This window comes from Zeugodacus cucurbitae, chromosome 3, assembly GCF_028554725.1.
Source record: "Zeugodacus cucurbitae isolate PBARC_wt_2022May chromosome 3, idZeuCucr1.2, whole genome shotgun sequence".
NCBI classification, from domain to species: Eukaryota; Metazoa; Arthropoda; class Insecta; order Diptera; family Tephritidae; genus Zeugodacus; species Zeugodacus cucurbitae.
In genome coordinates, this window is record NC_071668.1 from 4,899,319 (window position 1) to 4,910,007 (window position 10,689).

Below are 10,689 nucleotides of genomic sequence, written 5' to 3' on the forward strand. Positions count from 1 at the left end.
GCAAAGCATAGGATATAGGAATTAAATGCGAAACGAAACTAAATTCTGAAATAATTTTAATTTAATTTAATACTTGTAACTCTGTAACTCTGTAACTCGGCAACAATTTCAAAGAATTTATTTGTGTGTTTGTGCGCCTTCAAGGTTCACTCGCTTCCAGTTCTGTGTGTTTGTTTATCGTATTTTCTCTTTCATTCATAATTTATTAGAGCGTATTTTCGCTATTATTTGTTGGTATTTACACAGCGGTAGTGCGGTAGTAGGCGCAATGTAGCAACAGGTCGGAAAAGTATTTGCGTCGCAAATAAAGTTTTTGAATGGAGCCTTTCATTGTTTCGAAACAATGGTTTGGGCGTTTTCAGCATTTGCACAGCTTTGCTATTTGTCTAAAATGCAGGTGAATATAATAGTTGATTGGATTTTGGAAATTGGAGTACATACCACATATAAAGGGTATTTCAAGAAGAGCGCTGAAAAAGTTTTTCAATGTCATTATGTATGAGGTCCCGACGCTGAATCCAATTTTCGACGATTTATAAGCATAAATCGGCCGATACTGTTGCAGTTTCACGTTCGATATTCGATCGAAGTTCATCAATCGTTGGTAGCCCCACGGAAAATAGTCTAACGGCATCAAATCGCACGACCAAGGCGGCCAATTGACTGAGCCATTTGGTGAGATAACCCGTTCACCAAATTTGGTTTTCAATAAATCGATTGTGACATTCGCTGTGTGGCTTGTGGCACCCGTTTCAATTGGAACCACATATTGGCCAAATCCATATCATCCAACTCGGGTCAAAAATATTCGGTTATCATTGAGGGGTAGCGATTCTCATTCACAGTAACGTGCCGGTCTTGATCATCACGGAAGAAGTGCGACCCATTGACGCCGCCGACCCATAAACCGCTCCAAACCATAATTTTTTCGGGATGCAATGGTGACTCATGACGAAGCCAGAAATGAGCTTCATCGCTGAAGATGATTTTTCGATTAAAATCCAGATCATTTTCTAGTTGTTGCTCAGCCCAATTCTCAAATATACGACGATTCTGGTGGTCAAGCGGCTTCAGTTCTTGCGTCAGTTTGATTTTGTAAGAATGTAGGACAAGATCTTTTCGCAAAATTCGTCACAACGAAGTCACAGAGATGCCGTGTGAACGACGTGTGAGAGACTGCTTTGGGTCTTGCACAATTGATGCGCTAGCGGCTGCAATATTCTCGACACTACGGGCACTTCTTTGTCTCATTGACACGGGAACATTTTGTACTGTGTCTGTGTTTTCAAAGGTATCCACTAGACGCTCAATTGTTGATCTGAGAGTACGATTATGACAATCATAAATTGGACGTAGCGCTCTTAAAGTTGAAGCCACTGACAAGGAATTTCGGTAGTAAGTTTTAATAATTTCGACTTTTTGTTAGATCGTATATCTTTCCATGATGAAATGGCAAATCTTATTGAAGAGAAATGTCAAAAGAGCGGGAAAATGACGTTTTGCTATCCCTATCGGACTACTTTTATAGCGACCTATTAAAAACCCCTTAATATATATATGCCTGAGAAATAATAAAAACTCCGACCAAAACTCAAACGGTTATTAGGATACAGCAGGCACTTGGACATCAGATTCTCCAAAAATAATTTCTTTAATATTTTATAATATTACTCGGTTCGGGTTACCAACACAAGATTAGCTATCGATTACCCTCACTATTTCTTAAATATCTGCAATACCTTGCAGTCTTCGCCTATAAGTAAATGCAATATTTATATTAAATCTAGTACTAAGTTATTTCATTCGGAGTTGAATTTAAACCTGAAATTCTCAACCGCTTCTATAGCTTCCGCCAAACCCTTCCCTTAAATTATATATACCATATTTAAGGCAAAAGTAACACTATCTACACCGAAATTGCCATTGTCATTTATTATACTGCAAGTGAGCAACGCCAACCATCTTTAAGCCCCTCTCCACGCTGCTTATTACCCGCAAATGGCGGTGCGTGCGCAAAGCGCTAATGATTCATTTGAAAGGTACGTGCAAACGGAAATTGAAAATAACTCACAGTCATGCAATTGCGATTGCACGTTAAGTGCTTATGAAAAGGTTTAGCTGTGTGTGAGATTTTCGAGGAAAATCGCCGGGGCCACGAAATAGAAATTTCGAAGAAATGTTACACATGCAGCGTGATAAGTTATACAATTTCAATCATAACTAAAACATATTGGAAATGTTCGGTGAAATTGCATGATGCTTATAAGCATCTAGATACTATATAAGTATGTATGTATATAACTTTTTGATTATGTAAGTACGTAAGTACCTAGGTGTATATGCATACGTAAGTGTGATACTCCACACAATGGCAAATATTCTTAAATGTCCGCAAATCGATGGCATGCAATATTTGTCCTTCGATTAAGCTTTACTTACAACATTGAGAAGAGTCTTCAATTTCCCCGAAAGCACTCAAGCATTTAATGCATTTTAAACATTTCCGTTTATATGTGCTTAACGGTACTTATGAGCATGTACAAAAACGTTAGACTTTGTGAACAAGTGGCAGCACCCACACCCACACCCATACAATCTGTCGAAAAAGCGACGATTTCGTCACACGCCAAGACAAATGTCCGAAAGTAACGAAATGAAAATAAAGCAGTCCATAAAGAAATAGTCTAAGTAAATAACAAGGAATTTCAGACGAAAATGTCAGCCATTATACATTGTAACCTAGAGCTACTTTGGTCCACACACACACCTAGACACACACAAACTGGCTGCCAAGGACAACCAGAGCGAGCGCTGAACGCAGCAACTACTGCTCTGATGAAAGAGTAGATGAGGCGAGGAGCCAGCTCTGGTGGGTGGCTCGTTCCGGTGAAGTGTCTCAATTTGATGTACAGCTATTTGGTTGTGTGTTTTTGTGTCAATGCTGGACGACATTTATGACATTTTATCAATAGATACTGAAATTCCAGCTTATTTACCAGCAGAACAATGGCAACGCTCACTACAAGTTGCTGCGTGTATTGTGTGTTCGGAGCGCGCATTGAAAATCTCTGTAAGCGAATGAAAGGATTCCTGCACGCGCCATCATTCAAAGCGAAAACAAAATGGTGCGTGGACATTAGTTTAGCTTATTCAACATATTCAACCGAAAGTGGTTTGGGAGTTATAAAATTTATGTACTAAACAGCAGGCATTTGACCTTGTTAAACAATTCTAAAGAAACAAATGAAACTTTTGAATTAAAGCTCTGCAAAAGTAAGCCACTTTTGTTCGAGATTTCTAAGAATTTAATAACTTTGTATGAAAGCTTACACTTTGTAGCTTTATTATGCATAATTTCAGTTGCATTTATGATTCATGAATTCTTAATTTTATAGAGTATAATGAAATTTAATTATTTTACTTTTATTTGTCTATTTTCAGAACTAATGATGGCCTCATTCGATTGCGAGGAACCGAATAATGCCGAAAAGCTTATGTATGATCTCAATTAAGACCAGCAGGAACGCATCCAAAGTAAATATAATTGTAAATACAAAAAATAGGAAAGTTCAAAATCGAGTAAGCTTTAGTAGCGAGTTCACAAAGCTTTCATGCCGAAAAGCTCATTTCAACTAGAAACGCACAAATAACTAAATCAAACTGTAAACTGGTGTGAGCTTTCGTAGCGAGTTCACAAAGCTTTCATGCCGAAAAGCTCATTTCAACTAGAAACACACAAATAACTAACTTTAATTGTAAACTAGTATGAGCTTTGGAAGCGAGTTTGTAAAGCTTTCATGTCGAAAAGTTCATTTCAACTAGGAACGCACAAATAACTAACTTAAATTGTAAACTAGTATGAGCTTTGGAAGCGAGTTTGTAAAGCTTTCATGTCGAAAAGCTCATTTCAACTAGGAACAAATAACTAACTTCAATTTGAAACTGCTGGAATTCAGAGTGGATTGGACATTCTTTGTACATATGTACAGCATTAAGATAGTAATTGTCGAAAAATAATATGCGCTTTCGGAGCGAGGTGGTAGAGCTTTCATGATAGATAGAAAGTAAAAGTAGCGGAAGCCTGCAATATCATTTAAGATATTGAAAGTAATGTGAGAAGGAAGAGGAAAAATTTAAGAAACCTTTAATGCATTTTCTTCGCAGAAATATTCACAACATTGTTTCACAAATTTAAGCCAGTTCTCGAAAGCTTTATCAAAGGGATATTCTTGAAAAATAATTATTAGATAAGCGAAATTATAGTCGGTGACGTTCAGATTGTACCGAGCAAGCTGAAAAGTTCGTAGCTATCCAGTTTGTACCTTTCACTGTTCTCAGACTTCAAAAGAATGGACGCTGGAGAGTTATCGCCGTGATGGAGTTCTCTTTTGAATCAAAAGACCAATCGTACTAGAAAAATTATGTCATATAGTTGGAAGAATGGTATGAAGACTTGTGTATTCTATATATAGTGTCCCTTTACATCATCTGGAAATTGTCGTATCGGGTATTGTAATATATTAAAGAGAGATGTGATGATATATGTATGAATTTACATTTACAATAGAAACATTTGAATTCAAAGCATGGTGGCAACTCCCAAATTGAATTTAATTGAATTTTCATCCATTTCATTTATTATTGTGTTCACTCAACTGTTTGTAAATTTGTACAAATGCATTGTGAAACTCAATTAGCTGCGAAGTAAATAATGTTTAAAGATAAGAAGATACAATGCTTGTAAATTAATATTAATAATGTACAATAACGGTGTATTTGTATTTGTTATTTTGAATGTGATAAAAAAAATAATAATAGCATACAAACATTTTGTTGTACAATAAACATAAAATTTAAGATTTAATAATGCCAATGGCGCATAGCCTAACATTACAGAGTTGCATGTTTGTATGTAAGTATATGTATGTCTGTGTGTGTGTGATTGCATTTTTACACACGACTGACTTTTGTTTACATATTTATGCAGTCGACTGTAGGCTGCGTTTTTTATTTACCTTACACATTACACTTGCAAGTAAATATTTTATACACTCAATAAATGAATGATTTATGGCGTTTGATTTGTGTAGAGATTTTTTAATTGTCATTTATTTACTCATGCATGGTTTAATGTAATATTTGTTGGCATGCGCTAATGCCTGTTGGTGTATTAGTAGATATACATATGTATCTATACATAGAACCACGACTTGTATTAGAATGCGCTGTATATAGTTACATATATGAATAAGTAAATATTAATTATTCTGCAGCAACTTTGTAGTTGAAACTGTAAAAAACAATACTTATAAATATATAACTGTAAAAATAGTAATATTGAATGTTGAATATAAATGCGATATAGTTTAAAGTATATTTTATTAAATTTTGTAAACTGATGTTAATGCTGCAATAATGTTTATTTAAGCACAAATCGTTTGTGTAAAATATAAGCTAATATTTATGTGGAAAATACAACATTTTTTTTAATAAAAATTATTATAAATTTATATTTCAGTGTAAAAATGTACATATTATTAATTATTATAAAACGAAAGCTGCTTAAAACGATTTATTTACTATTGAATACACTTTTTTATTACTTTACTTTAATTTTTTTTTTAATCTTTAAATTCGATTGTTTTTTTTTTAATATTTTATTTAATTATATTTTAAGATTTTTTTTATTTATTAATTTTTTGTTATTTAAATACACATTTTTAATACACATTTTTTAATTTTTTGGTCAAAAAATTTTTGAAAAATATTTTATTCCACTATATTTTAAGAATTCAAAAAAAAAATGTATTTAATTATTTTTTTATTATTAAATTTTTAAGTAAGAAAGAGCTACACTAAAACTATTTATTTAATATTCAAACATTTTTTTTTAATATTTTACATTAATTTTTTTTTTTTTTCAAAAATGTCTTTGAAAAATATATTTAAAATTATTTCTTAAATTTAAATATTAAAAATTTTTGGAAAATATTTTTTTATTTTCGTATTCCATTTTTTTTTATTTAAATACAGTGGAACTATAACTTGAATCACCATAATCCACAAAAAAACTTCGAGTTAGAGAGACTTCCGAGTTACAGAAGGTAATCAGTTCGAGTTATGGAAGTTCAACTGTACTTTATTTAATTATATTTTAGTAATTTTTTATAGTTTTTATTTATTTTTTTTTGTTAATTTAAATACATATTTTTAATTTTTTTATTTTTTAAGTCAAAAAAATTTTTTTTAATATTTTATTCCACCATATTTTAAGATTTTTTTAAAATAATTTTTTTTGTGTTTTCTAAATTTTAATTTTTTATGAATTTTTTTTTATTTTAAATAAATTTTATTAAAAATATTTTATTTATTTTTTTATACTTTTTTATTTTTAGTTTTTGTTAAACCTATTTTAAATATAATATTTTTTTATTCCTTAGTCAAAACATTTTTTTGAAAATTATTTTATTTAATTAATTTTTTGTATTCCTTTTTATTATTTATTCTTTTTAGTATACATTTTTAATTTGTTAATATATTTTAAATATTTTTTTTTTAAATATTAATTTTAAATATTTTTATTTTATTGTTTTAGTCAATATTTTTTTTGGAAAAAATGTTTTCTTTAATATTTTTTATACTTTTTTATTATTTTAGTTTTTTAGTATACAGTTTTATTTTTTTAAATATATTTTCAACATTTTTTTTTTTATTTTTTTTGTCAATAAGTTTTGCATAAATGATTTATTTAATAATTTTTTTGACTCTTTTTTATTTTTTAAGTTTTTTAGTATACATTTTTAATTTTAATTTTTTTAAATATATTTTCAACAATTTTTTTTATATTAATTTTTAATTTTATTTTTTAGTAAAAATTTTTTTTTTAATATTTTATTAATTATAATGTTTTTTAATTTAATTTTTTTCATTTTTATATTTTATATAATTATTTTTGAGTTAATTTATTTAATTTTTATTTTTTAGTTTACTTTATTTAATTTTTAATATAATTTTTTTATTATAGAAACTGTTTTATATATTTTTTTTTTAATAAATTTTTGATAATATTTTTTCTTTGAGCTTTTACTTTTTAACTCAAAACCAATAAACTCTGACATATGTAAATAAAATTGTGAAATAACAACTATTTAAATAATTATTTTTAGGAGCTTACAAAATGGTAGATAATAACCATACAAAAAGCCACAACTATGCTCAAAACACTTGGATTATTTATAAATAAATTTAAGAAAACACATAAAAAATAATTAGTCAATACATAAAAAGAGTTACAGGTTCGAAAAATATAAAAAAAAAATAAATAAAAATTAGACTCAAGCTATTAGAGAAGTGTTTATAATAAGTTGGCAGTAACTGTAGTTAAAAAATAAATAAAAAACTAGTTGTAATTGTTGGAAAAATTATATTTAAGCAAATTTTAAGAATTTAACAAAAACTAATTAAGTATTTAATGTCATCCTAACTAAAAAGTAATGAATTTGTATTGTGTATTGGATATGCTGTAAATATTGTCATAAATTATAAAAAGTATAAAGGAAGGTAAACAACAATTAATAACAGTAAATAATAATGTAATTAAAATTAAATATAGTATATAATGCACAAAAAACGATGACTATAGTAAAGTGTGTAAACTGAGACTATGTATTAGCGGAAAAGAAATTAGAAATATTGTAAACAAAGCAGAAAAAACAAAAGTAACTGTAACAATAAATATTAGATAATGTTTTTGTATAATTTCTGAAACCTTAAACAGGAAATGAGAATAAAATAATAATAAAAAAAAATTGTGAATTTTTATGTGAAATCAGTTTTATTTAACGGAAGTTTAATGGTAATTATTTCAAGTAGAAATTTGGTAATCACTTGGATATATTTTATTTATATAGTAAGTATATTTTTGCAGTTACAAGCCACACTCGCTGTCCGCTGTTAAAGTCCAAGCTGTGGAAGAAAAATAAAAAAAAAAAATATTTAATTGAATTTATTGATTAAAAAATACCACAAAAAAATCGGAATTTCCAATTTTTTTTTCAAAACTTTTTTTTAATCACCGAATATTGAATGAAAATTTGTTAGAAACTTCCTATTTAGTTAAAACTTCGGTACTCCCTCTCTCTCTCTCGCTCTGTCATTCTCTATATCTCTATCTCTCTCTTTCTCTTTATTTATCTCCTTCTCTCTCTCCCTCTCTCTTCTCTATCTCTCTCTTTCTCTTTATTTATCTCTTTCTCTCTCTCCCTCTCTCTTCTCTATCTATCTCTCTCACTTTATCAAAATTACTCACCATCAACTGCGAGACAATTCTCCACTTCCAGAACGCAGCTATTGCCGAAAATCTCCTTACTCTTGCCGTTGGAAGCACAGATTGGCTCATAAATGAAAGGACAAGGGCGTAGACACTGTTCACGCACCAAGGGATCGACATGTTGGAGACAAAACGACAGAGATGTGATGCGCCAAACTAGAATAGAGGTAATAAAATATTGCAAAAACAGAGAAAGCAATCAAGAAAGAGACTCTCACCCGTGCCAGTGCTGCAACTCGCATAACGCCGTAAGCAGTCGTTATGGAAGTAACGGTATACGACGCCTTCACCTACTGCACCCTTGTCAGAACCACTTTCCTCACCGGCAACTGCACAAACAGGATCCAAATGTTTCGGGCAAGCATTCGTGCAGCGCTCGCTAATATTCGCTTGTTCGCTTTTGACCGAAGATAGCACGATCATAAATAATACCGTTAAAGCGAATTTCATATTTATGCTTTGTTTCGTAACTGTATAACGTTTCAACTGTGATTTCGAACAGATTATAGCGGTGTTTTATACAAAATCGAGTTTACAGACAGACGCATTTTTATCAAAACAATTTACTGTTGTTAAGCATGATTTTAACGGTAATGCATTCCATATTTGTTTAGCAATTCAGGCATCCAACGCAGTCTTATCGGTTACGCCGAGTGTATGCCTAACCTTGGCACTGAAGTTGATGCGGAACGCAGCCGGTCAGTAGTGAAGTAGTTAGTCACTTTTTGATAAGCCGAAATCATTACAAATACGTGTATACAGCTTTATTTTCAAAATTAAATGCAATTAAAATTTTCCAGGTCATCGGTCTACAAGCTGATAACAGCGTTTAATAGCCTATTACATGGTCGAACGTTATCGAAACAAGAAATAAATGCAGTTTTTATGGAATTGAGGTTAAATACTTAAAATTTTGTCAGGTTATATCCTCAATAGGCTTGATTTAATATCCTAACCTCGTCCTTGTCGTCGAAAGTTCATCTAGTAAACCGTTATACCAGACAAGATCCATAGTTTACCTTACTTGCAGGGATTGCGCGGCTTTGTGACGAAGAGTGTCTATGGGCAAAACATCAGCATAATAAAAAATAGAAGAAATGAGAACAAAATGAGAGGTTTTTAGTAGTGATATTATTGTTGTTGTAACAACATAAAATTAATTTTTCGATATGCTGCTGAAGAGGTCGACTTTTCTTGTGAATTAGGGTGACCGTTATTAAATTTTTTCGTGCCATCTGTGTGTGAACTCTATATACATTCAGATACTCAATAGCTTACCGCCAGATGGCGCCACCAAACTACAAACCCATTTTCATACGAGAACACGGTTTTCTACCTTAGATGATTAGCATGTTTCACCTATACGTGCCGCCTTCAGCCTCTTTACTTTGACCATTCCGAAAACTGCGAAATGTTACTTTTCATTATCTTCTAATTGGCGATTATTTTAGTAACTTATCATAAAAAAACAAATTTCATCTGTTGGAAAAAAATATAAAAAATTTGCTCGGTTGCTGCGCAGTCGGTAGGATTCGAACCTACGCTCCCAGAGGGAATCTGATTTCTAGTCAGACGCCTTAACCGCTCGGCCACGACTGCATGCTACATAATGGTGCGTAATGAGCCACAAAACTGCGATGACATGCATTTTCATAAATTATAGGGTTGGTTCGATAATCAGCTTTCTCGTACCCTTTAACATATAGACTACCCTACCGAATTTCCGTGTTATATCTTTGTAAGTACAGTTGAACTTCTCTAACTCGAATCACCATAATCGACAAAAACACTTCGAATTAGAAAGACTTCCGCGATACGGAAGAATATTTCTTTGAAATTTCACTTCTATTGCCAAATCAAGAGTTCGTGTTATGGAAGTTCAACTGTATATTTCGAACAAGTTAAAAATTAAGGATTTATAGATAATATTCTCGATAGAATTCGAGCGTCAGAAATTCATATTAGTGTACCACCTCCAATAGAGGGTATATCAATGAGATGGCCATGACCTAAAGTCATCTTATTACAACGCTCCAGGCAACAGCAAAAATGATACTCATAATAAATTATGGCGTCTTCATATCCAACATCACGTGCTTATTATTTTTTTGTATTTTTTTAATATTTTCATGCATCTCAAAGCTTTTTCTATTCTGTGGAAAAAAATAAAAAAAAAATTACGCGTTTCTGCGCAGTCGGTAGGATTCGAACCTACGCTCCCAGAGGGAATCTGATTTCTAGTCAGACGCCTTAACCGCTCGGCCACGACTGCATGCCACACTAAACTCTCCATTGTGTTATTTAAGCGTTGTACAATTTTGACTGTCCATTTGTAGATTTATACATGATTTTAGACAAAT

The 10,689-nt window shown here is 31.2% G+C and overlaps 2 protein-coding genes and 2 non-coding genes across 4 annotated transcripts in view; 1 reads left to right on the top strand and 3 right to left on the bottom strand.

Annotated features, from left to right (window-relative positions):
• Nucleotides 1-3,771, top strand: part of LOC105214210 (uncharacterized) — a 131,359-nt gene extending 127,588 nt beyond the window's left edge. Inside the window, 1 exon segment of the mRNA XM_029041600.2 lies at nt 3,442-3,771. Within this exon segment, the coding sequence (XP_028897433.2) occupies nt 3,442-3,512 (71 nt within the window). The 3' untranslated portion in view covers nt 3,513-3,771.
• A 4,056-nt stretch (nt 3,772-7,827) lies between these two features.
• On the bottom strand, nt 7,828-8,967 carry LOC105214154 (U-Kazal-Dg21.2-like). The gene is made up of 3 exons (XM_011187400.3): nt 8,548-8,967; nt 8,309-8,485; nt 7,828-7,965 (listed from the first exon to the last, which is right to left on the bottom strand). The coding sequence occupies exons 1-3, from the start codon at nt 8,777-8,779 to the stop codon at nt 7,928-7,930; spliced, it is 447 nt and encodes a 148-aa protein (XP_011185702.1). The 5' UTR covers nt 8,780-8,967; the 3' UTR covers nt 7,828-7,927.
• An 879-nt stretch (nt 8,968-9,846) lies between these two features.
• Nucleotides 9,847-9,928, bottom strand: Trnas-aga (transfer RNA serine (anticodon AGA)). Its single transcript has one exon. It is a non-coding gene; the product is annotated as a tRNA-Ser (tRNA).
• A 591-nt stretch (nt 9,929-10,519) lies between these two features.
• On the bottom strand, nt 10,520-10,601 carry Trnas-aga (transfer RNA serine (anticodon AGA)). Its single transcript has one exon. It is a non-coding gene; the product is annotated as a tRNA-Ser (tRNA).
• Nucleotides 10,602-10,689: the final 88 nt, after the last annotated feature.

What these genes read in the sequence shown, in the direction of transcription:
- LOC105214154 (XM_011187400.3), bottom strand. Translation starts at nt 8,779, where the DNA reads ATGAAATTCGCTTTAACGGTATTATTTATGATCGTGCTATCTTCGGTC. An exon ending in GAGTTGCAGCACTGGCACGG is followed by an intron (nt 8,486 to 8,547) that starts GTGAGAGTCTCT and finishes CCTCTATTCTAG; the next exon opens with TTTGGCGCATCACATCTCTG. An exon ending in GAATTGTCTCGCAGTTGATG is followed by an intron (nt 7,966 to 8,308) that starts GTGAGTAATTTT and finishes TTTCTTCCACAG; the next exon opens with CTTGGACTTTAACAGCGGAC.